The sequence below is a fragment of the Stylophora pistillata genome, chromosome 6 (genome assembly GCF_964205215.1).
Source record: "Stylophora pistillata chromosome 6, jaStyPist1.2, whole genome shotgun sequence".
Classification (NCBI taxonomy): domain Eukaryota; kingdom Metazoa; phylum Cnidaria; class Anthozoa; order Scleractinia; family Pocilloporidae; genus Stylophora; species Stylophora pistillata.
In genome coordinates, this window is record NC_142524.1 from 10,624,333 (window position 1) to 10,651,708 (window position 27,376).

The 27,376-nt window shown below is 40.2% G+C and overlaps 1 protein-coding gene and 1 pseudogene across 1 annotated transcript; one reads left to right on the top strand and one right to left on the bottom strand.

The window, feature by feature from the left end:
* Positions 1–11,107: 11,107 nt before the first annotated feature.
* On the bottom strand, positions 11,108–26,772 carry LOC111343225 (uncharacterized). The gene is made up of 3 exons (XM_088762503.1): positions 26,186–26,772; positions 14,884–15,739; positions 11,108–14,239 (listed from the first exon to the last, which is right to left on the bottom strand). The coding sequence occupies exons 2-3, from the start codon at positions 15,691–15,693 to the stop codon at positions 12,125–12,127; spliced, it is 2,925 nt and encodes a 974-aa protein (XP_088618629.1). The 5' UTR covers positions 15,694–15,739; positions 26,186–26,772; the 3' UTR covers positions 11,108–12,124.
* Positions 21,334–23,726, top strand: LOC148728210 (uncharacterized; annotated as a pseudogene).
* Positions 26,773–27,376: the final 604 nt, after the last annotated feature.

The window sequence follows — 27,376 nt, forward strand, 5'->3', positions numbered from 1 at the left end:
TGAGGAGCTTAGACCAGAAGACTGCGATAAAAGACGTCAAATTGTTTTCCTCGAGGACGAAATCGACACAATATTTTCCTGAGGTCAAGTTGGGTAGTGTCATACAGTCACACAGAGAATGGCGGAGTGACTGCTAAATACGGGTAGACCGTTTAATATAGGTGGCACAAACTAGAGGTATTGTAAAAAAAAAAAAACCTATGAAAAGACCATCTTGTGTCATTATTGATCGCTTAATGTATAAAAACTAGTCTCCTTTCGCAGAGAGAAGCTTCCGGCGTGATAAAACACCAAGAAAAAATCTTATTTAAGTTCACCTCATTGAAACTGTAGGGAAATAGGCAAGGAAAAGGTGTGAGGCTTTTGTTTGATTTTGCTGTTGTGTCAACGCTTTGGACTGTAAGGCTCTAAGAGTCAGTGTGATTCACTGAAAAATAGGTGAAAAGTGGTAGAAAATAGTTCGTGGTTGGTGTCACGCCGCGTTTTGTCTCAGCTGAGAGACTCAACTTACCTTTCGGAATTTTCAAGCGAACTCATTGGGTATCACCCTCGAGGTCTCGCTTGCAAATTCAATCACTGACATCTGCTGCGAGAATATATTGTGTAGGTTTCCAGTGGAGAAGATGGCTCTGAACTTCCCAGTCTAAGTGCTTTTTAAATTGCCTTTTTTTACCACTAATTTCACTTTGTTTACCCTGCCCTTTTCGCACAATCTCTGTTGCTATACTGATCATGCCCCATTGCACAATTGAATTTAACTCTTAGCTTCAGGTCCAAGACCAAGTAGCATTAAGAATCAGTAAGAAATAAGATTAAAAATACAAAACAACAAAAACTAAATGCAAAACTACGCTAATTGCTCCACTGTTTCTATTGGTCTTACAGAATTAACGGGAATATCTGCCATATTTTTCGACAAACTTCAATAATAACAGAATGACGCACTCATATGATAAATTACATACAGTTCTAAAACTAACATTCAACATTGGAACGGCCCCCAAGAAAATTCGATAAGAAAGGTGAGTGGCGAAACAAGCTCTGCCAGGAAAGTTTGCTCTTTCTGTGTGACGTACAACTTATCGAAACAAATTATCTAGTTTTCGCTAAGTTCCGTTGTTTGTTGCCCTTTAAGTAATTTTTGTTGCCAATTCACCGTCGCGAAAAAAATTATTATTTTCAAGTTTTGCTTCATATAAAACTCGTTATTGGAGACTAAATCAGTCCAAAGTTGTCAAAAAGACGGATAGAATTCAATTTCGTTTAAAAATGTAATATCACGTCATCTTAAACGAAACTTCAAACTAACCATGGCACAAATGCAATTTGATTTGAAACATGAAGCAACACAGTTGTCTGTCACCGAATAACTATTGGGTAAAATGGATTCTTAAATAATTCCTAAATTAACCTCTCTTTCAAAACTAATTTAAATGTTTTAGAAACAGTTACCTTGGCTTCCCTCAGTAAAAGAATAATAGACTTGCGAGAAAAGTCGCCAAATTGTTTTCCTCAAAGGCGATGGCGAAACGAAATATCATCTCGAGGTCAAGTTGGGCAGTGTCGTATCAGGCAGTAACCACTTATCATTGGGGTGAGTCCTTGACTGACATTGTATGAAATTTTATATAGATAAAGGAGTCTTTGTTCTGAAACATTAGCAAAACAGGAGATGATCGATCCTATTTACTCATATCCACCCGTAGAACTCGCTTGATTCGCTAAATTTTCATGCAGTTTAGATCAGTTTGCACAATAATTCTTTCCAAGACAGTTCCAGTAATTGCTGCTAATTCAGCAGCATTCACTATCCTTAGCCCAGTCAACGGATTAAAAATCATTCCGTCGCCATCCGCCGTTATTCTTCGATGCTGTTCAACTAAAAGATGCGCAAGATCTTCTATCTCGAGTAAAGAAATCTTGTGAAGACATCGGATTGTACTAGATACACCAAACACAGAATGACTTTTGAATTAAAATTTTCTTGAAATTAACGTTGAGCAAAAAATTTTTTACCAGGTATTTTTTCCCGGTTAGGGGTATATCCTTTAAATCGATTATCTTCGTAGATTAAGAAATGCCGAATGCAGCTTTCCAAAGTGAAACTGCTCCATGTTTTGCGATTCAAAACACGGTTTCTCCAGACGAAGAATTCAAACCAACGTTATGATTTAGCGTCTAAAAACAGGTAGGATTTTGTCAATTGTAATATTTGAATCATCTGAAAGACAAAAGAACAGGACAGGTAGCCGAAATAACTACGCGTGGATCTAGTTATGCCTTAGCATATCTTACTTTAAAAAAGGAACGAAAACCGTTTTCTCGACGTTACCGCGAGTTTCCGATTTTGATGCCATGGACAGACCTTCTTCAGGCCAAAACTACATAAAAGGCTTTGAAAGTCACGAGCAAGAGACATCCAGTTACATTGTGCAGTGTGAGTATCTTCTATGTTATTCTACTGATAAAACTAAATCATTCAGTGGCAAACAACAAGTACAGCCTCGAGGAAACATCCCGAGGTACGTCTACTGATTTTCAGAAGGACAAAAATTCGTTCACTATTCGAAAAAACACCTTCGGAGTTCATTATAAACGGCGGGGTTGGGGAAAACGTTAAAAAAACTCTAGGGAAACAAACTACGATAAAACTAGAGGACGCAAACATACCACTTCTACCAAGAGATTATAAAATCAACTCTTGCCTCTGGGTAACCAAAGACAACATTCGGAGCTTTGGCGGCTCCTTTAAACTGACAGTCGATAAAGTGGTGAGGGTCAAGGCAAGCTCTTCTAACCACGAGACATAGGAATGGTTGTGCAGTACATGGCTTGAACCCGGGGGTGACATGTGAAGGTGTAGTCTGATCGTCCGGGTGAGTGTAGTCCTGAGAAGGACTGTTGTCGGTGGTAGTCACTTGACTCTGATGATGACTTCCGCACAGGTTGTCGAAACGTCAGTCACTACCACCGACAACAGTCCTTCTCAGCACTACACTCACGCGGACGATCAGACTACACCTTCACATAGGAATGGTTATTAGTCACAAAGTCTGCTCTCTCTGTTCGACAGAGTCTGCCAAGGGTCTCTGTAAAACGCGGACCAGATAGATGCGGATGGCGAATGCGGATAGAAAAATGCGGATGAAAAATTGCGGATGGAAAAATGCGGATAAAAAAAAAAATCGGTTAAAAAAAAAAACAACAACAACAACAACAACAACATTAAACATGTCATTGCAGTCGCTTAAAGATATTTTTCCAGAGGCATCAAATTTACTTGTCACAGAAGGAGCTATATTGCCGGCACCGTCACTTAAAGAGAGCTCATTTGTCGTTAGAAATAACAATGGTGCGAGACCATACTTTGTGTTTCAGCAAGCTAATGGAAAAGTAGTTTGTGAAGAGTGTGAAAGATTCAAATCTGCCAAGATATGCTGTCATTCTGTTGTTGTGGCTGAAAAATGCGACACACTTGAGAAGTTAATTTCTTGGTACAGAAGAAGTCTACAGACCATTACTGCTACGAGTTTCCTAACATGTGACGCATCCAAAACAGTGGGGAGAAAGGGAAATCAAGAGAAGTCTTCAACGCAACGACGAAAGGGTGGAAGGTCAAAGGCACAGCGATCCGAGACAGTCACAACAGTCCAGAGGGCCACCGCACCCGCGTCAACGCCATTACATCATGTACAAGCAAATACAGTCTCTTCACATGGAGCATCACCGCTGACCACATCGCCAACAAGACCACATTTGCCCGCGACTACCCTCGTGCATCCTTCAGGAGCTCCTGATCTGCTTCCAATTAACAGAAGAAACTGCCCATCACCAAGCTATGGGTCTTTTGTGATCTATCCTTTGTCCATGTGTCCACCGCAGGTAAGCACAAGCTATGGGTGCTCCGCACCATTAAAGCCCGCTGGACAAATTGCCCCGCCACCAGGAGATCTGGTCATTGTCTCCAACATGTTGAGGTAATTTACTCAAAATAATACAGAGTATCGCAAGCCATGAAATGTTTATTTTCATTTTCATTGTAAGACGAAATAAAGGAGGAGGATAAAGGAACTTAGACCAGAAGACTGCGATAAAAGACATCAAAATGTATTCCTCGAAGACGAAAGCGAAGCGCAATATCTTCCTTAGGTCAAGTAGTGTCATACAGTCAGTCGGTGAATGGCGGAGTGACCGCTAAATACGAGTTGGCCGCTTAAGGCCATTTTGTATCATAATTGACCACTTTAAGTAAGAAAACTAGCCTCATTTCGCGGAGACAAGTTTTCCGCGGGATAAAAGACTCAGAAAAAAATTCATGATCTAAGTTTACCTGAAACCGTTGGGAAACAGGCAGGGAAAAGATGTGGGGTTTTTGTTTGATTTTGTTGTTGTGTCAATCCTTTGGACTGTAGGGTTCTAAGAGTTACTGTACTTCACTGAAAAATGGTTGGAAAATGGTAAAAAATGGTTCGTGGTTGGTATGACTCGACGTTTTGTCCAGACGAGAGACTCATCAATTACCTTTCGAAATTTTCAAGCGAACTCATTGGACATTACCTTTAAAGTCTAGTTTGCAAATTTACCTACTTTCATCTGATGTGGGTGGGTTTACGTTGAAGAAGATGGCTCTAAACCTCCCACTTTAAGTGCTGTTTAAATTGGCCTTTTTACAACTAATTTCACCTTGTTTACCCTGCAATTTTCGTACGATCTCTGTTGCTATACTGATAATGCCCCATTGTAAAATTGAGTTGAAGAGTATTTTAAAGATTGTTATTTTGAGTATTTTTAGGTTTACCTTTTGTTTTGTTAAGTCTTGATTTTTGTGTTGCTTTTGTAGTTCTTTTGCCTTGACCTTATGTTTCTAGTATGTACTTAAACTATTGTTAGTCCACGGACTTTTCTTGTTATCTTGTTAGACTTAATAATCGCTTGTTATGGTTGGAAATGGCTAGTTTCATAGGTGGTCATGTTTGGGTTGGTAAAACTGACCTTGAGTTTTACCCAGACTGAAGATTCTGTTTGTGCGCGGGATTTTCGTGTGAAGCTCGATCATTGGCGTTTAATTGGTTCCTTGGTGCTCGCCAAGTACTTCGGAGCGAGCCATCCAATTTCACCCTTCGCAAAATAACGAATGCACTATGGAAACTCCCACGGTCAGCTAACCCAAACATGTCTGTGATTTTTACATTTTATGCGCGGGCACTCCTTGCTAATAGCAGAAGAAAAATAGCAGAAGAAAAGTAGTAGCAGCGGTAGAAGAAGAAGAGACCCGAAACTTTGTAGTAAGAAAGAATAAAAGGAGAGAAGAGTCCAGAGTCTCAATACTTCTCGTTAAAAGCCAAGTGAGTGGTAAACGTACCCCCAACAATTGAATGTAACTCTCCACGTCCAAGACCAAGTAGCATTAAAAATTGGAAAGTAAGATTATAATAATAAAAAAAAAACAACAAACAAAAAACAAAAAATTAAAGGCAAATCCACGCTAATTGCTTCACTGTTTGTATTGGTCTTACGGAATTAACGAGAATAACTGCCCTATTTTTTACATAAGTCTGTTTTTGCTCAGGTTGCTAAACAATTGCAAAACAATTGCAAAACAAAAAAGTACCACTAATCTCATTGATTAGTTTCATTGTTTTTAAAAAATAAGCCACGGAAAATAGCTGTTTTCTTTTTTTCTTCGTTCTGGGTTTGTTTTGAGAAACAGAAAGTATTTTTCATTATTGCCACCCAAAACAAGAAATTAAAAGTGGTTCTTCGAATAAACCGTACAGTTTTGTTTTACATCATTTTTCCTTCTGAACTTTTATCAAAATCGATCCTCATTCCAAAAGCCTCATTATTATGAAGAAATGTCCAAAGATTATTGGACTTATCAAACCTAGGCCTGATAACAGATAAATCGTTAAATGAATTTGAGGCACATCAGTATTCCTTAGGTGAACCATAGTTCCCATGAAGAGGTTATGGTACGAAAGAATATAGAAAGCTTGTTAGCCTAGCTCGTTTCTTCCTTACCCCATGCATCCCATACTTGCATCCGATTTCTAACATTAGTGCTTGGTACTTTTGCGTAGATATATTAGTTATTTTCAGCGTCTGACCTTGACTTCTCTTCGATTTCAAGCAAACGCTGCTTCCACCGTGACTGACGAGCTGATGTTAACGCGTCCTATTTCTTGTTTCTTTTACCGATTCCAGATTTACTATCAACCGTGTCTGATTGTTCCTCGTCCGATACCTTTCTTCTGATGTCCAGGGCACGCTGTTTAGACTCACGAGCCGATGCACGATCACCTGAGGAATCTTGTGTTATCCCCTGAGAAAGGTAACTTTAAGCTGTGTCCAGGTGTTCCTCGCCAAACAACTTTCTTCTAATATCAAGGGAACGTTGTTTGGACTGAAACGCTGATGCATGATCACTAGGGACTTTGAATGATTCCAAGTGAGAGGTAACTTTGAACTGTGTCCAAGTGCTCCTCGCCAAACAACTTTCTTCTGATGTCAAGAGCACGCTGATCAGACCTAAGTGCTGATACCACATCACCTTAGGGAAGTTGTGTGGCCCCCAAAGAACAGTAACTTTGGGCTGTGTCCAAGTGCTCCTCGCTAAACAAATTTCATCTGATGTCAAGGGCGCGCTGATTAGACTTAAGGGCTGATGCCACATCACCCAAGGAAAGTTGTGTGGCCACCAGAGAATCGTAGTTCCTCGCCAAATAGCTTTCTTTTGATGTCAAGGCCACGCTGTTTAGACTTTTGAGCTGACGCATAATCACCCAATGAATGTTGTGTGGACCCCAGAGAATCATAGCTTTGAGCTGTGTCTGAGTGTTCCTCGCCGAACAACTTCCTTCTGATATTAAGGGCACACTGATCAAACTCAAGAGCGCATGCATAATTACCTAAGGAAAGTTGAGTGGAACCTCGCCGAACAACTTCCTTCTGATATTAAGGGCACACAGATCAAACTCAAGAGCGCATGCATAATTACCTAAGGAAAGTTGAGTGGCCCCCACAGAATCGTAACTTTGAGCTGTGCCTGAGTGGTCGTCGCCTAACAACTTTCGTCGGATGTCTAGGGCACGCTGAAGAGACGGTAGAGCCAATGCATAATCACTTAGAGCCAGTTGTGTGATCACCAGGCAATAATGAATTTTAGCTGTGTCTAAGTGTTCCTCGCCGAATAACTTTCTTCTGATGTAAAGGGCACGCTGGAAGAACTGAGGAGCTGTTGCAAATTTATCTAAAGAAATGTGTATAGCCCCGACTAACCAGTGATTGTCAGCCACTCTTGGGTGCTCCTCTCCAAACAGAGTTCGCGTAATGTCAAGTGCACGTTTTGAAGACTGAAGAGCCAAGGCAAAATCGCCTGATTCCCATTATATAACGGCGGTTTTGTAATCATCCTTCAAAAAGCTTAGCGGCGAACAGGGGACCTTCTCCTGTTTCTTGTCCTGATCAGCAATGTGTGCATCCATTGAAGAGGTATCTTTAGTTGGTTTCATGGGTGGCAGATTCTCGTCCGTTTAAATGACAAGCAAAAATAATAACGGCTGACTTCGTTTGTTGCTTCAGGGATATTAACATTTTTATAGAAAAGCTTAATTGAATTTCTGTAATGGATGGTCTAAATATGTGTCCTAAGCCTTCACGGTTCTATTTTTTTAGCATTTTAAAATTAGTATCAAATATGCTAAACAGACTCCTGAAAGAAACACTCAAATATTTAATAGGTTACTGGTAACAAATAGGATCCTTTCCCTCTTCTCAGTAAAAGCTCTAAGACTGTGGGGTAAAGGCTGTCGTTAAATGGCTTCTGTATGGCGATGAATCATGGTTTTGACGTTCTTACAGCCTGAAGAAGTATATTAATTCAACAACTTAATTTGTGAGCCACAGCTCCAATAAAAACTCACTTTATCGTGTCGCATTTGCATGGTCACGGATTACCAGTAGCTTTTGGCCGTGAGGTCAGTCATCACGAAACGATCTAGATAATAATTTGTAAAATAAGCATGGGACGGAATAGGGAAGATCAACTTATCGCGCGTAAATGAGGGGCGCTTTTCACGGGGAGAAGTAAAAATGGCGAAGTTAGGATTAATTTCAGCAAAGTTTTTCAGGACTATAAGATAATATTGTTAGACTTTGACTGCTGTTCGAAACCATTTATGTTTACTAGAAACGTTTTGTCCTCGTCACTTTATACAGCACTATCGATAGCATCATGTTTGTAAAAAGAAGAAACAAACAAGCTTAATTGAAAACAGTAACCTGAAATAAGCAGTTTTTAAGCCACCCTTTACCTCTCCCCTCCCCCTCTAAGGAGTCATGTCATTCTTTGGCAATTAGCAATAGTTCAGTTTCAACGTTCGAAATTCGTCAGTTTTAATCTGTTTCAATCTTCTATAATCCTCAGCTGTTTTTATTCCTTTCATCACACAATGATGAAAACAAACGGAGTTATTCTTGTAAAAGGGTTTTTTTTACTAAAGGATTGCAATATTGAATCTTGTTAACTTTATTCAACTCAGTTGTTTACATCACAAAATTTTATGATCCAATGTGGATATAAATTTAGTATATAATATAGAAGCAAACGCATAGCCTTTACTTCAAGGGTGAGGACATTGTGTGATTAAGTGTGGTAACATGTGGAACGTCATATAGTGTCTTCACTTTTAGTGTTATTATTTATTATGGAAGCTAGTATAACCTGAATAGTATTCCTAATGACATTAAGTTAGCTACTTCCCTGGACTTCTTTAAGCGCAAGCTTAAAGTTTTTTCTTCTGGCGACTGCATTATGTTTTTGGTGGGGACAATATTCGCTCGTACAAGATTATTTGCCCAAAATGCAGAAGAGTGAATATAAGAAACGTATGTTCTTGTTAAGATGCTTTTATTTAATCATATCTATATATATATGTTTTGTTTTTTAGGTTTGTGGGGTTGGGTAAGGTGGTTTAACCTTGTAGGGGATGCTATATCCTTTTGTTCTAACACCTGTCTACATTCTATATGTACAAATCTCGAAATAAATAAATAAATAGATAAACCGTTTTACTCCTATGAGTGATCAAGACAGAATTTCTCCTTACAATCTCAATACAATACCAAGCAAACAGGTGATGAGAATACAGAAAAATATCCAAAAAAGGGATTATTGTTTAATCCAATACCAAATTCTTCAGAGTGACATCATAAACATTCTGTAGCAGACAGTGAGGAGAATTCTCACTGGGAGCGAAAGGGTTCATAACAAGGACTGATGAACATAGCATATTTTTCCCATGGGAATTGTGAGAGAGCAGATACACAACACAGCCTGACAGATGAGGGCAGTCAGATATTCAACCGCAGCATGAATGGCTTTCTATCAATCGCAATCTATGACAACTAATTCCAAGGGTTTCTGTTCATGAGTCATCTGGTACATATTTATTTATTTATTCATTTATTTATGTATTTACTTTTTATTTTATTTTATTTTTTATTTGAACTATTAACTGCTTTGCTCTAGCTTTAGTGCCAACCTACCTTTTATACTTAAACATTACTTAGACTTGCTCAGCTCGATTAGCTTTTTAGTTATTCTGAGTAAATGTTACCTCTTGTGTATTACTAGATTACGTGGTGAATTAAGTTTAAATCTTATCCATGGTAATAAAGCTTGTTGTTGTTGTTGTTGTTGTTGTTGTTGGTAGTTGATGGCATTGTTCCGATACACAGTTGTCCCGAAAGAAAATTGCACACAGATCTCAGACACAAGCCTCTTTTAACCCTTTAACTCCCAGTGTGAGTGATCAAGACAGAATTTCTCCTTAAGGAGACAAGAGATGAGAATAAAGAAAAATATCAATTAGAGGATTATCAGTTGATCTAATATCAAACTCTCCAAACTAACATCATAAGAATTGTATGGAGGATAGTACGGAGAATTACTTGTAAAACAGTGAAACTGAAAGGGTTAAATTGAACTTTGTCGGATGAATTTCAGTTGTGTAGATTTTCCCTGATCTGCACAATAGGGAAGTTTCCTCGAATGTAAAAATTGCTCTTTAATTCAAATGCCAGAAGAATTTACCTCAAATCTGATCAAAAAAAGGAAAAAAGATATCCATAGGTCAGAGGTTGAATTTTGATTTGAGTTTCTTTACAGGTCAAATAATTAGTTCTTATCAACCGATCGGGAGGTCTGTATGGGAGAATCTTGACTGAGGTCGCCAGTACAGACCGAACGCAGTGAGGTCTGCACCAGCGACCGAGGTCAAGATTCTCCCATACAGACCGATTTAGCTCGGTTAATAAGATGTTTATCATATGTCTGTCTTATATGCCAATTTTTTATATTCTTTGTACCTTTTTTTCTAGACCGGACTAGATGCCGGTCTAGATTGGAAAATCTAGACCGCTTTCAATATCGATTTCAGCCAATCAAATTCATGAATTCGGTAGTTCCCAGTCCTTGTGAGAAACAGCCATATAATAATTGCCTGTAATAAACGCGGTTCAGGGTGTGTGTGAGTGGGGGGGGGGGGGGTATGGATTGTCCTGCAATTTACCATTGAACGAGTATTGGAAAACTTTTACTTCCTTTTTTGTTTGTATTCTTCGAGGAAAAACGGCTAGAAATCGGTTCCTAGCAAAACTTTTGGTCATCTTGAAATGTGAAAAAGTATATTCCATCAAAACACAAGAAAAAAACTCCTGCAAGTGGTTTTTTTTTATATTAAGCTCAGTTATCTTTCTGGCACAGATCGGTGCTTTTTTTTTTTAACTTTCACCACTGACACTGGCTTAAATCTTGCCTGCTAACACTAAAAATTTTCTCAAAATTTCAGTCACCCCTGTGTTATGCTTCCATGCTTCCCTTCTCACTATGAGTAGTACTAAACGTTCTCCAAGGGTGTACTGCAGCAAGTCTAAAGCAGGCAAACACGTATCCAGGATTGAAAAAAAAGAAACCCCGTTAGAGAATACCGCTTTGGGTCGTGGATAAGCCTAATTACATGAAGTCGCACTTGGCCTCCAGAGATACTCTACCAGTTTTTTCTCCCTCCCCTCCCACAAACCCCCAGATTAGTTTAACAGACGTCAATATGGTTAGAAACATTCAATTTATTCCACTTCATTTCTATATCAAATATTCATTTAATTTAGATTTATTCAGAGTTGAATGCAAAAAAAAAAACAAACAAACAAACAAAAACAAAAACAAAACAAATCTTAAACTAAAGTTAATTTAGTTTACTTACTTTAAAAGTACACTGATCTTCAAGAAAGTAATCTAAACAAAACTGGAAAACCAGTGTTAGTATCAGTTTTTTTGAAATGTTCATGTTTAAACTTTTTCCATTTCTCTCACGAAATAAAAAATTAATATATTCCGAATTTTCTTAAACGTTATTTTGCTCTGATTAAAATGGCTAAAAAACACACTCTTTTGATGCTATCTTTGATGCAGAAGAATAAGCCAAGTAAAGTAACGGATGGCTTCCCTCTTCCTTAACTTTGAGTAAAAAAAAAAATTCCTCGGTAATACTTTTGCACTAAAAAAAAAATTAAAACGGTTGTTTAGACAAACAGGGGATTTTGCTTGCATTTGTGGTCTCTTACTAGCACTAGACCAAATACATCACCTCGCGCTCTGCTGAAAGAAAGCAAATCTTTTATATCTCTAAATGATGAGTTCAGTAAGTACATTGTGCCAATCCCCGTTCCGTTAATTGGAAGCCTTTGATAACACATTACCGCTAAATTATCCACGCAAAGGCTCGCTAAAACAATTTCTGGACATTGCACCACTAATTAGATCTGGGCCCCAGGAACAGTGAAATCATCAAACGAGTTTGAGATGCATCAAAGAATTTCAGTTTTCCCTAAGTGAACTATAGATTGTTACGAATTTCTTACTTCAAACACTGTGTATAGATATATTTTTAGTATACTTCGCCTGCGTACGAAGCGCTCAAGACAAAAAGAACGTGTCCATAACACGTACGAAAGACTAGAAAGAGTGCCGCACGTGTCTTCCTTAACGCACGACCCTCAAAAAACTTGCATCCTATTTTTACTTTATATAACCAACGCCTGATACTTGGTTAAATAAGAAAGTTTATCGTTTGGTGTTCCTTTTTAACTTCTCTCTGATGTCACGGGCACGCTGTTCAGACTGAAAAGCTAAAATTGGCTCTCCTAATTTCCTCTGCGTTTTCGCGATTGAAGAGTAACTTTGAGCTGTATCTGAGTGCTCTTCGCCGAACAACTTGCGTCGGATGTCCAGGGCACGCTGTTTAGACTTTTGGGCCGATGCATAATCACCTAAAGAATGTTGTGTGGCCCCTAGAGAATGGTAACTTTGAGCTGTGTCTGAGTCTTCCTCGCCAAGCAATTTACGTTGAATTTCCAAAGCACACTGTTTAGACTTTTGAGCTGACACATAATCACCTAAGAAATGTTGTGTAATCCCCAGATGAAGGTAAATTTGAGCTGTGTCTAAGTGTTCCTCGCCAAACAACTTGCGTCGGATATCCAGGGCACACTGTTGAGACTTTTGAGCTGTTGCATAATCACCAACGGAATGTTGTGTGATCCCCAGATAAAAGTAACTTTTAGCTGTGTCTGAGTGTTGCTCGCCGAACAACTTAAGTCGGATATCCAGGGCACGCTGTTTAGACTTTTGAGCGGATGCATAGTCTCCCAACCAATGTTGTGTGTCCCCCAGAGAATGGTAACTTTGAGCTGTGTCTGAGTGTTCCTCGCCGAACAACTTGCGTTGGATATCAAGGGCACGCTGTTTAGACTTTTGAGCTGATACATAATCACCTAAGGAATGTTGTGTAATCCCCAGATGAAGGTAACTTTGAGCTGTGTCTGAGTTTTCCTTGCCAAACAATTTTTTTCTGATGTCAAGGGCTTGCTTCAAGGACTTCAGAGCTGATTTATAATCACCTAAGGAATGTTGTGTGATCCCGAGACGAAGGTAACTTTTAGCTGTGTCTGAGTGTTCCTCGCCAAACAATTTTTTTCTGATGTCAAGGGCTTGCTTCAAGGACTTCAGAGCTGATTTATAATCACCTAAGGAATGTTGTGTGATCCCGAGACGAAGGTAACTTTTAGCTGTGTCTGAGTGTTCCTCGCCAAACAATTTTTTTCTGATGTCAAGGGCACGCTGTTGAGACTTTTGAGCTGATGCATAATCAGCTAAGGAATGCTGTGTGATCCCCAGGTAATGGTAACTTTTAGCAGTGTCTGAGTGTTCCTCGCCAAACAACTTGCGTCGGATATCGAGCGCACTTTGTTTAGACTTTTGAGCTGATGCATAATGACCTAAGGAATGCTGTGTGATCCCTAGATAAAGGTAACTTTTAGCTGTGTCTGAGTGTTCCTCGCCAAACAACTTGCGTCGGATATCCAGGGCACTTTGTTTAGACTTTTGAGCTGATGTATAATGACCTAAGCAATGTTGTGTGTTCCCCAGAGAATGGTAACTTTGAGCTGTGTCTGAGTGTCCCTCTCCAAACAACTTTTTCCTGATGTCCAGGGCTCGCTGTGTAAACTTAAGAGCTGATTCATAATTACCTAACCAATGTTGTGTGTCCCCTAGAGAATGGAAACTTTTAGCTGTGTCTGAGTGTTCCTCGCCAAACAACTTACATCGGATATCCAAGGCACATATTTTTGACTTTTGAGCTGATACATAGTCACCCAGACAATGTTGTGTTATCCCCAAAGAATGGTAACTTTGAGCTGTGTCTGAGTGCTCCTCACCAAACAGCTTTTTTCTAATGTCAAGGGCTCGCTGTGTAGACTTAAGAGCTGACTCATAATCACCTAGGCAACGTTGTGTGTCTCCCACAGAATTGTAACTTTGAGCCGTGTCTGAGTGTTCCTCGCCGAACAACTCGAGTCTGATGTGAAGGGCTCGCTGGAAGGAAGGAAGGGCTGATGCAAAGTTCCCTAAATTATTTTGTATAAGCCCGATTAATGAGTACACGTCAGCCACTTTAGGGTGTTCCTCTCCAAACATAGTTTGTATAATGTCAAGGGCACGTTTTGCAGACTGAAGAGCCAATGCAAAATCGCCTGATTTCAAATGTGTAACCGTAGTCTTATATTCAACCTTTAACAGGGTTCGTGGTGAACAGGAGACCTCCTCCCGTTTCCTGTCCTGGTCAGCTGTATTCATTTCCAGTGGAGTATCTTTACTTGGTGTAGTGGATGTCAGATTCTCATCTGTTTAAAATACAAACAAATATGATGATTAATGACCCCTTGCTACGTTTGCTTCTTTTGGGAGCGTTCTATCACTATACAAGTCTTGAATAAAAAGATCAGAATTTCACTTCGAGAAAAGCGCGCATTGTGTGCTTTTTTTTATTCAAAAAGGCTAGTAATATGTGTAATGATATTTATAGCTTTTTACGTCATAAATTACTTATAGTCTTCTGAAACTTTAACTTAAATTAGACGCATATCAGCGTTAACTCGGGCTTTCCGTTTGAAAAGAAACTTTGAAAACGCTCGACATCTTTTAGTGAGGGCCGACTGCGAACACTGAGTGCATATTTTATTTTTGCGTTTTGAGTGTATCTGTGCTGATTTTGCGCCGCAAGAACTTGTATACTTCCGCCATTACACCATGTGCTCATCGGCCAAAACGTCGCGCAAGCGTGTTAAGGACTTAACTGCGATTTGCAACTGAAGGAAAAAAAGGGACGAAGCCGGAATTTCAACTTTGGAAAGCCTCAGTAAAAACTACAGGGGTAAGTATTTCACAAATATAAACCTTCTTAAAGACCCATAATCTCAACCACTGTCTTGGCATAGAAACTATTCCAGAACTACAAGGATCAAGCATTCTTCGAAATACACATTTACCTGATTTGTTCTGGCTGGAGTCTGATTCAAATCTTTGATCATTTGTTCCAGCATCTTAAACATGTCTTTAGTTAGCATATCTTCCATCTTGTGTTTCAAGGCTTTCACATCTGAGCTGATGCCCTCCAGATGTTGATTCTGTTGTTGCAGAAAACTTACAAAAGTTCGATATTCCTCTTTGATACATTCTTCTAGTCTACGAACTTCATTTGTGGGAAATTCTGACTCTGATAAACCACCAATGACATCAATAGGGTCCGTCGTGACACCAAGAGCTTTGAATGCGTCCTTAGCGTGCCTCACGTACTGGTCAAAGGTGGCTTTAACAATTTCAGAGGTGTGCGAGTGACACAGTGAATTTCTTAAAAGTCGAAGCTGATCAATCGCAAGCGCAAACGTTTCAGCATTGTTCCCACTCAGACTCGTCACCGATGCATGGAACACTCCATGAGCCAGTTTTCGAGGTTTAATGAACAGCTCACCAAGTGTCTTGTGATGACCTCCACTGTCGGGCACAGCAAAGGACTTGGCGTAGATGGTGGCCTGGAACAGGGCGGTACAATCCCATTCTTCAAAGGAGAGGTGGGTGGGAACTTTGGTTTTACCAGGGCCACCTTCTAAAGTGAGGAATAAATTTCTCACTGGAGTGGAGTCATCCCACATTTGATGACCGGGAAGATGTGTCAAACTGTTGTCCCACATGGACTTGAACGTCTGACGTAATGCCTTTGGGAACTCATCCAGTACGATGGAAGCAAATTTGAAATAGTTTAACTGGTCGTCACGAAATGATTTTAGCGTCATCTTGTTTTAGTAGCAGTCTCTGAGGAAATCTTAGGTCTCTCACAATCTGAGGAATGATATGGAATGGCAATTAAACTGAGTCAGAGTTAAATTAGAAGACCACGGAACTATTACCGAAAATTTAATGCTAACACATATAAATTAGCAATTAGAAGGCATTTTTAATCAAAATGGTATTTTCGGCAGAATTTCTTGATCATTTCATGTACATGTACTCGATGTTAAAAGCTGCACAGTCGTGCCGTCGTTAATCCTAATGGGTCCGTGAGGGTTGTCCAATACCACAAATCGTTACGAGTCTTCTAGTGCATTCGCGAGTCGTGACGACCCGTGCTTCACATTAGGGAGACTTAATTGCAGTTTTTCACCTCACGCCACTGACCCCTGATGGTGGTGTGGGTGTGTAAGATCCGTACAATTCGTCCGTCATGAATATTCATTACGGGAACCATGGAAACAAAACGCATCATTTGTTTCTTTGGTAGCCATGCAACTTGTTCGATGCGTTAATAATGGCGAGCGTCTTCACCGACAACGTTCTCCTATTAATGCTTCTGTTTATGCTCCGATTTATTGGAGAGAGCTTTTCAAAATTTGACGAGTCCGTTAGTGTCGTGAGGTCGTTCTTACTGGGAATCGAAGGAAGGAATGGAGAAGGAATCGAGTGCGTTGAATTTTGCATTCGATCGAGAAAAAAAGAGTTCGCGTTACCGTTATTTGTTATTTGATAAAAGTAAAAATTCTTAACTTTTTCTTTCACAAAGTGGCGTTTTCAATGGATATCCCACTCAATTAATCTTTTTCACCGGCACAAAGTATTCTTGCCAGGCAACCGGTGTCAAAAGCCAAAGTCAGGCGCCTAAGCAAAAGGCTAAGGCTATGCCTTCGAAAATTGGCCGGATCTCACTAAGGGTATTCTTGGAAATATAATTGTTAGATTATTTTTTTCTTCCCTATCGTCATTTCAACGGTCACGTTGAATGTTTACGGTGTTCCTACACGATCGTCGATTTTGTCCGCTCTTTAACATTGTATTCAATCGAAACAGAGTTCACGTTGCTTTTGGTTGTTATTTGATAATACAAATGTCTTTCCTTTTCCTTTCACAAAGTTGCGTTTTTGATAGACATCCCATCCAATCAATTCATCACTACTGTATGAATATGTGTAGAAATTGCAATTTAAAACAAATTATATGGGACAAATTTTCTTTTCTGTTAAAATTCTTCATGAATACCGTCAATAAAGGTGAGAAAGAGCTTCAAAACACCATTCCTAGTGTAAATCTTTTGGCCCATTTCTCGCAGTGCTTTTTTCTAGAACGAGAAATACTGTAGTTATTCGTGAGCTGCGCCCAAGACATTTTTTTAGTCCAAAGAGGACTTGTAAATAGAATAAGAAAGATGGTAAATTTAGAGCGCGGTAAGGAAATAGAGAAAGATGTTGTTCGTCTTGTCACGAACATGGGAAAGTCAAAATTCTGAATCCCCATGAAGAATCGAACCTCAGACCTTCGGATTCCGCGCCTTGATGCTCTACCACTGATAGAATTTTTCGTTGACCCACGCTCGTGACCAGACGAACAACATCTTTCTCAGGAATAAACTTCTTGTTTGTGCACTTCACGCGGTCCTTTTAGAAAGAGGAATATTTTTGTTGTTTGTGCACTTTGTGTGGCGCTTGTGGAACGAGAAATACTCTTCTTGTTTGTGTACTTTGCGCGGCGCTTTTAGAACGAGGAATACTCTTGTTGTTTGTACAATTTGCGCGGCGCTTTTAGAACGAGGAATATTTTTGTTGTTTGTGCACTTTGTCGGGCGCTTGTGGAACGAGGAATGCTCTTGTTGTCTGTGTACTTTGCGTGGTGCTTTTAGAACGAGGAATGCTCTTGTTGTCTGTGTACTCTGCGTGGTGCTTTTAGAACTAGGAATGCTAGCCGCCGCTAACCGCCGCCCAGTTAGCCCAATGGATAGTGCACTGGACTGTCGTGCGGGAGGTCGAGGGTTCGAGCCCCTGCCGGATCAACACTTAAGGTCTTAAAATAATTGAGAAGAATTTGCTATCTTTCTATAACATAAAGAAATGGTTAGATATTCTAGTCTTCTCGGATAGGGACGAATAAATGGAGGTCCCTTCTCTTGCAGGATTGGGGATAGAAGACGTTAATTTCCCACGCAAGAGATTACTGTGTGATGGATGTCCTCCCCTGGGCTGGGATGGGTGGGTTTACTGGGCCCGCAGTAATTGGCGGAAGCTGTTGCTGTGCCCTGCCGGTTGGCGAAGCTAAATAAACTAAACTTGTTGTCTGTGTACTTTGAGTGATGCTTTTCGAACGAGGAATACCCTTGTTGTCTCTGTGCTTTGTGTGGGGCTTTTAGAAAGAGGAATACTCTTGTTGCCTGTGTACTTTACGTGGTGCTTTTAGAACGAGGAATACTCTTGTTTTCTGTGTACTTTGCGTGGTGCTTAGAGTACGAGGGATACTCTTGTTGTCTGTGTACTTTGCGCGGCGCTTTTAGAACGAGGAATACTTTTGTTTTGTATGTACTTTGGGCCTATTGCAACCACGAGGAATACTCACTCTCATAATCACTCTCATCAAAGTTACGACCCGTTACATTAAAAATCAAAATTCTCCTTGCCGTCGCTGTAATTATTTGCTTGAGATCCTATTCACAAGGATGCTACTAAAACTGGTAACGGAGAAGGGCGAACGGGGAACGAGGAACGGGAAACGAGGAACGGGGAACGGAGAACGGGGAACGGGGAACGGGCAACGGGCAACGGGCAACGGGCAACGGGCAACGGGCAACGGGCAACGGGCAACGGGCAACGGAGAACGGGCAACGGGGAACGGAGAACGGGGAACGGGCAACGGGCAACGGGCAACGGGCAACGGGCAACGGGCAACGGGCAACGGGCAACGGGCAACGGGCAACGGGCAACAGGGAACGGGCAACGGGCAACAGGCAACGGGCAACGGGCAGCGGGCAACGGGCAACGGGCAACGGGTGTACAGCGGTAACCCACCTGAGAATTCAAGATGGCGGAGTAAACGGTGTTTACAAACACTGATTTTATCGCTAGGTCGGCGCTTGCAGCGAAATTAGACGACTCACTTTTATTTAACTATTGCCCAGGCGAAGCCACGAAGCCTAGTATTCCGAGTCGAGAATTCAAAGTCAACGTTTGTGCAATGGCTGCCACCATTTGTTCTGACGTCTCTCTTTGTTTTTCCTTCCTGAAATCTGCATCTTTTGGCAGAGTTTGGGTATGTTGGTTGTTTACATTGCCCAACAGCATTTTTTGTGGATAAGTAGCAAGGAGGTAATATCTTAGATTAACAGAAATGAGCTAAGAAACGTAATAACCAGTCTAGTTATTAAAATTACTACATGCAGGTATCTGCTTACCTTACCGCAAAAAAAACATCAGCAACATATCTTTGTATCGACCCATAAACTTTCATGTAATCATTAGAGAAATCAAACATCGACAGAACTTTTAATAACATTTAATTTAACAGGAAAACATGAGTTATGTCTTCAAGAATGTAGGTGTATGAATTCACATTCATGCTAATGCTTACAATAATATTTACACTGCATTGGTCATATTCAAGAGAAAGTGATTCCCATAATGGGCGTGAAAGTCATTCACCTGTTTGATTTACAACATTATTGATACTGCTAGGTTGTAACGGTGAAGATGTTGGAGGTAAACTTCATTACCTTGCAGTACAATTATTCTATGAATATAAGAATAAATACCGCGAGTTTGTAGTTCTGAGCACAGGTGGCCCAAGCTTCACCTGTATGAGTGAAGGGTTGGTGTTAGAAGACTATGGGGAGGACCCGTTGAGAGAGATTTGACTAGGGTCCAGGTTGACCGCGTATTAACGGTCTCTCATCTGCACAAGATGTTCTTTCCACGCATTAGAAGAATTCAGAACGGCCGTTAATTTGAAATTCTCGCTGGATTGGTTGCTCGACAAACCATTTTTTGTGGAATTTTTTTGGGTGAACTTAAAGGGCAACTATTTGGCTTTCGTGCTGCCAAGTTTTGACTCGAGGGAAAGTATTTAAGTGTTGTTTTCGATCGATTTTGGCGAGCATGTGTCAACAGAAGTTTCCAACCTTTCCGTATTTTGTGTACGGTGATCTAGGGCGTCAAGCTAAAACACATCAAAACGGCCTCAAATTGGGAGGAGAACAACACAGACTTCTCTCTATGAAGGTAAGACTTTATTTTTTTTATTATCTCACACAACTTTACATTTACGGAGCTCAAAAGCAAGTCCAACTAAACCACTATACAAACTCTTTAATTATTCACTGTGAAAGAGCCTGTGACACAGCTTGGGCCACCTGTGTTCTGAGTTGATTGTTCAAATAGACCACTTTCATAAATGGCTGCCAGATTAATATTCTTTTGTTTAAATTTAAATTTGCCTGGGTGGCCTCGCTTGAGATAATGTATTCTTTTGAATTTTGTACTGGAGAACGAGGCCACCTAGGCAAATTTAAATTTAAACAAAAGAATATTAATCCAGCAGCCATTTATGAAAGTGGTCTATATTGTGCATGAATTGTAAGATACTCGCCTCTCCGAGAATTTGATTTCTATGCAACCTGCAATGTATGCCAGACAAAAACTAAATTTTTGAGGCATTCAACATTTCAAAGTAAAATCCTTCAATAAAACCTACACTTACCGTCCATGCTTTTTGCTCCGACGATCGCGTTCGAAGAGCACGTGCTCAAAACTAGTTTCCACACCCTTTAAGTTCCCTTTACTCCGCAGTTTCGAATTCTCAGGCGGGTTACCGCTGTGCACCCGTTCCCCGTTCCCCATTACCAGTGTTAGTAACATCCCATTCACAATTATTGTGCTATCAGTCACATCAAAAGTTAAACAAAATAGCAGATATTAGATCTGAGCCTGCGTAAAAGCGGTTTTGTTTAAAGATGCACGGAATCGAAGCACTTGGGCCAAAGGCTTTGTAAATTCTCAAAGGTATCACTGTATATTTACAAAACAACTAGCATTTTACGCTATTTTTTTTACTTTCTTCGACAATCTGAAGCATTCAAAAGGCAAAGATAGCAATGGCTAGACATTGTATTGCATTCGGATGCAACAACCGGAGCGATAAATCACATTGCAAGCATCTTTCGTGACATTCACTGCCACTGGACAACAAGAAACTTCTGGCGACTTCGCTAGTCAAGATCAAACGGGAAAACACTACCGCGAGTAAAAATTCCTTTTTATGCAGTGAACACTTTTAAGAGGAATGCTTTTCCGAGTCATATGCTGGCCGGAAAGTCATCATCAATCGAGCGTCTTTCCTTCGGAGCCTTCCTTTTGATTTTCTGTTTGAAGAATCTGCGGAGAAACTGAATATTGTCGGAACTGATTCTGACTTAAGACCTACTTTCCGGCCAGCACATGACTTGGAAAAGCATTTTCTTCAAAATGTTCACTGCATAAAAGGAATTCTATCTCGTCATCACTGCCCCAGGGATCCCATGAGATAGCTAGACGCATGCGCATAACCAGTGCTTTTCGCGCGCAAATCAGTTTAGCACGGTGACTACTCATACGAAGAAAATCTTCTCTTCTTACCTTCAAGTTTCTTAATATCGGGTCTGCAATAAGATCACTGGTTAGAAAACACCTAGAATGACTACACCAGGTTTGGAACCCGATATTCAGTGCTCGAACGATGCTGTAGACCAACCTTCACAGAACACCATGGCGGCGATCCTCAGAGGACTTAACGATACTTTGGCACAATTGACCAAAGCTTCAGAAAAGCAGACAGCGACGCTCACCAGTCTTACAGACGACATCCTCCTTCGTCCTGAATCAGACGAGGAGGCAGAAAAGGAAGACTCAAACATGAGCAATACACAACTAAATATTACTGCCACGTTAAACAATGTGCTCGACCCGAGCGACTCTTGCGTGGTGAAAGAATCTGCTGGCTCTGACTCAGAAAAGCAGAATGATGTCCTCGAAAGCCTGACTCAGGCATTTGTACAGACCAACGATAAATCTCCTGCCATAACAGAGAAGGTTGCCAGTCTAATTAATAATATGGCTTCTGGAGGTCTTTCACCAGAAACGGTGAAGGAAAGAGTTGATAAATACCCTCCACCAGAAAACTGTAAGTTCCTGTGTACTACAACAGTTAACGAGGAGGTTTGGGATCTGCTTTCCAGGAGGAGCAGAACAGTTGACCTTGCTTTTCAGAAGGTGCAAGAATTGCTTGTTCAGGGTTTATCATCCCTGTCGATTTTGGGGGACCAGTTGGTAAAAGACCTTCAAACTGGCAAACCCACTAACGTCCGTCAGGTCCTGGACCAGGTCATGGACAGCATTGCCCTTGTGGCTAATGCCAATTATAAACTTAATATGAAACGACGAGAGCTAATCAAGCCCGACCTCAACCCCCCTTTCACAAGGTTATGCAAAGAGGACATCAAGCCCTCTACAAAGCTATTTGAGGACGAATTGTCAAAACATCTAAAGGATATGGCAGATGCAAAGAAGGCGGGCCAGCAGATGCAGAGGACCTCTGATACCCGCACATCCAGCCATAACTATCTAAAGGCTGGGAGGCAGAAATCTCGACGCTCCTTCACCTTTAATAGACAACCCAGTGTTGCTGCCTCAGCTGGACTATCTCTTGACACAACCTCACAACAATGCTATACACCCCCTTCGCAAGCAGCTAAAGTTGATAGCTTGCAAGGTCTCGGGAAAAGCCTCCAGCAGCGCAACATATCAGAGAAGGCTGCAACAATCATCGTGCAGTCATGGTCAGATGGGACGCAGAAACAATATAAACTGTACATCAAGCAGTGGATTGACTTTTGTTGTGAACGACAGGCTGATCCCTATAACCCACCTTTAACCTCAGTATTGGATTTCTTGGTCAGCCTCCATGAGAAGGGCTTGAGCTACGCTACCATTAACACTGCTCGTAGTGCCATATCAGCAATTACCCTTTCTGAAGACCAGAATACTATTGGTTGCCACCCACTTGTTTCTAGATTTATGAAAGGCATATACAAAGGCTCACCACCCGTTCCACGGTACCACTCAACTTGGGACGTTCAACCAGTGTTAAATTATCTGGCTTCCTAAAGCCCTGTGGATGGCCTTGACCTCAAAATGTTGACCCACAAGCTGATTATGTTGATAGCTCTGGTGTCTGCATAAAGAGGACAGAGTCTTCACATCCTTGATATTGGACCAGGCTGTATGAAAGAACTTCCTGATGGCTACGAGTTCCTGCTTACTGCCCATATCAAACAGAGCAGGCCAGGCTACAAAGCACCTACAGTTGTTTTGAGAGCACACCCAGCCAATCCATCCCTTTGTGTTTGTACTTGCTTAAAAGAATATCTTAAGAGAACAAAGCCTCTCAGGGGTACGGAAACTAAACTTTTTGTCAGTTTTACTAAGCCATATAAACGGGTATCCAGAGAGACTCTTTCTAGGTGGATTCGCACTGTCATGACCTCTGCTGGGGTAGACACAACAATATTTAAGCCACACAGTACACGAGCAGCAGCTACTTCAAAGGCTAAAACAGCCTCTGTTCCAATCCAAGAAATCCTGAAAACTGCTGGGTGGTCATCATCGAGATGTTTTGATAAGTTTTATGACAAACCTGTGGAATCCTCCACATTTGCTTCTGCTATTCTCAAGACTGTTTAGTCCTGAAATTGGACTTGTTGGCAAATAGTTTTTTGTACTACTAGCCTTAATGAAACATCTTCTAGACAGAAACTTTATTTAACATTTATGTTTCTTAACATCACTTTAATGTTACATACACCTGCATATGGTGTTTTAGGTTCCAATTGATACATAGATTGTAATACCTACATCACTCATTGCTCCGTTTCCTCATGCTTTTTATTGTGGGGAAGATACTTATACCCTCAGTTGATATTTGTCATATAAATCTGTTTGACTTACTACGTTTCAGTTAATAAACTGATTATAGTGATTCATCATTCAGTGTTTGTTCCTCATGTGACTGTCTTGGCTTTGAAATCTCATGGGATCCCTGGGGCAGTGATGACGAGATGGAATTGAAAAATTAAACGAGACTTACCTGTAAGTTGAAGTTTGATTGGAATTCTATCGAGTCATCAAACTGCACCAAGGGATCACATGCCCACCCTTGGGCAACAAATCATACTTACATTTGATTTTACCCACCCATTTATTTGTAATGCTATTGACATTACAGTTCTTATATAATCTACTTCATGGTGATCAGACTGTCACATTCGGCTGTAAATACTGGTTATGCGCATGCGTCTAGCTATCTCATGTGATCCCTTGGTGCAGTTTGATGACTCGATAGAATTCCAATCAAACTTCAACTTACAGGTAAGTCTCCTTTAATTTTTCAATTTTTACTCACGGGCGTGTTTTCCTGTTTGATCTTGACTAGCCAAGTCACCAGAAGTTTCTTGTTGTTCAGTGGCAGCGAATGCCACGAAAGTTGCTTACAATGTGGCTCCGACAAAGAATCACTGTACCATGTCGCAAAAGACAAGGGCGAATCAAAGCAGTGACTTTAATCATCTAACTATGTGTACATAGACGGTTTACACTCGTCAGGTAGGTTTACAGCTCATTCTCACTAGCATAAAAATTGAATTTCTCTTTGCCGTCGCTGACATTTTGCACTTGAGCTTCTATTGACAACTAAAGTGCGTCTAAAATTCAATAAAATCAACAGGCGTCCTGCTGAAAAGCTGAATCCTCTTCTGAAGACTCAGAAACACTTCCTGTGTTGGAAACGACAAGGATTTCCACTCTTAGATGCAATATATGAATTTTTTGTCGTTAACTGATGTAACTCTGTAAGGTTTGGTTCAGTTTCAGTGCATACTCCCTTACCCGTTTTACAAATTTGCGTCAGTTCATTTCCATTTTGTCCAATTCTTCGCGCTTAACGCGATTTATGAGCCGACAGTTGGTTAAAAAAACTCTTAGGATTATCACTATCTACGTTTAATGAGTCGAAAAATAATTTTGCTACACTTGGCGTGACATAATACGACAGATATACCGACATCGGCCGTCACTGTAGAATTAACATTTTTCTTAGACTACTAGCAGTCCCTCCTTTTCAGCGAAGTTGGTTGCGAGTACTCCGTTATCCAGTTCACAAGTTTGCGTCAGTTCAGATCTATTTTGTCCAATTATTTTCGCGCTTAACACGCGTTATGTGACGGCAGGATTGTCATTGTTTAAGTTCAATGGATCGAAAAGTAATTTTGCTACAAAACGCGCATCATATGTGAAACGAGTCGTATGAACTTAAATCAGTTATCAGGTGTCGTGTTGAAATGGCTTGCTGTACTTTAAAAAACTTCAAAACTAATGAGAATCTGAAGAACTTAGCCTTGCACACCTCGATTAACTATGCTGAAATGTAAAACCTGAAATGGCAGAACGATGTAATTCTTAAAAATTGAAAGTGATTCAATAAGCAGAACCAACATTCCGTGATCATTATAATTAATTCCTTGGCCTTTTCAACTTAACAATTGGTTCATACGTCAGCTGTGCATTCATCGAGATATGAAACACGCAGGAAGTTTGGAGAGCACTTCACTGCGTAAGAGTTGCTCGAGGCGTAGCCTCGAGCAACTCTTACGCATCTTTCGTGCTCTCCAAACTTCCCGCGTGCTTCATATCTCGATGAACGCACGCTGACGTATGAACCAATTGTTTTATAACATTTTTAACGCTCTAGTTTATGTATAAAGAGCAGAAATTCCCTCTCCTACGTTTCAATGCGTTGTTTATTTTGTCTCGGAAAAGTATTTCGTCATGCTTCAATGATCTTTCCCAGATTGGTCAAAAACTGACAGGTGAATTCATGCGTGGAAATGAAGTTAGACTTCCGAAACGAGATGAAACCGTAAATTGTTTTGTACTCCCTTTCTCTGGGTTCTTTCTTGGGAGTTAAAAAATCCATTCCCAAATAAAAAGTAGGCAAATCTTCATCGGCTCGTTCGCTTGTTGCCATGTCTAGTTTAACTTTTTTGCGGAAGTTTTTCCCGTTTTTTAATGAAAAATGCTGAAGTAACTCGCGTCAGCATTTGTTTGCTGACGTCACCAGCGTGCACAATGGAAAATTGAAGCACGCTCGGCCTGTTGAATTTGATTGCACGAATTTACAAGCTATGTTATAAACAATTTTTGAGCTTAACGTGAACCATGAAAAGTACAAGTCTCAAAATACCTTGAGAGGTAAAAAAAAGCGGAAGCTCTACAACATTCGACGAGATTCAAGCGACAGTTATTTTTTAGTAACATATCGATCGAAACTGTTTGGAATAATGGAGTATCGCATCTGATTATCTCAGTCTTTGATATCGCATTTTGGTGATAACTTCGTCGCCTTATCCGTTAATTTAACGATAAACCTAAATCTTGAGATTAGAATTACCTCAATCGAAGATTGTAAGTTGGAAGCTGTGGTGAAATGGCCTTTTGTTGTTGATAAACTACGCGACGACGTTCTTCCAGACGAAGCTTTTAAAGTCAATAACTCAATGGAATATTTGTGAGCCGCAGCTTTACCAAAAAATCACTGTACCGTGTCGCATTTGCATGGCCAAGAATCACCAGTGGATGGTCGGATCAGGTTTATTTATTTGCCGCCTACACACACTCATAACAAATTAAATTACACTTATTCATAGCAATCTTAATAAGTATAATATAGATCGATAGAAACTTTATTAACGTGTCAAAGAACCTTCTAGTTTGGGAGATATCCCATACTAATGTGGGGACACAAATAAAATGGATAAAAATTATTTTCAAAGAATATTACCTACTTAAGAATAAAATTAAGTCACGTCATGTATGAAAAAAAGAAATAAAATGAATTAAGAAGTACACAGAGCACAGCCCCTGCAGCCATCATCTAATACGGAGCGCTTACGTATACGGTTTTTAAACTAGCTAATGTTGTGGCTGATCTGTCGTAAGTTGTCAGTTTACTCCATAATTTAGGTCCTAAATAGCGTAGTGAATGTTTGCCGTAAGTTATTGTGCTGTATTTAGAAATAGAAAAGTCGGCCTGTCTTAAATTATAGAAAGCGTTGTGTTTCTGAAATATATTACAAATATTCAAAGGGCTATGGTTGTGTTTAACTTTGTACATTAAAATGTACATATACTGTTAACGTCTGTTTAGTAGCGAAGGTAAATTAGCTTTCTGCAGCAAACGTTCATAGGTGGAGTGTTTATCTTTAAATACAGTCTTTAAGCCTCTTTCTTGAACTCTCTCCAATCTGTGACTATCACTAGATTCACAAAAATGCCATGTGAGATGGCAGTAGGTTAGATATGGTAGAATGGCTGCCTTAAAAAGTTGTAATTTTGCATTTGTTGGAATCAAGTTGCAGAGTCTCCTAAGCACACCAATCCTTTGACTGGCTTTGTTACAGATAGTATTTATGTGATTATTGAAATTCAAATTTGAGTCAATTGGGACTCCGAGAAGTTGGAGAGTAGCGGTCGTGTTGATTTTCTCTTTGTTTACAAAGATAGCGCATTCTTCGATGTTTCAGAGTTATTGTTGCTATCAATAATTTAGGTTTGGTATTTTTTAAGGTTACCAACTGATAGA

Excerpts from the sequence above, each read along its gene's own strand:
- LOC111343225 (XM_088762503.1), bottom strand. The coding sequence starts at position 15,693 with ATGACGCTAAAATCATTTCGTGACGACCAGTTAAACTATTTCAAATTT. Across the intron at positions 14,240-14,883 it reads CCAGAACAAATCAGGTAAAT|AATCTGACATCCACTACACC; the intron begins GTGTATTTCGAA and ends TAAACAGATGAG.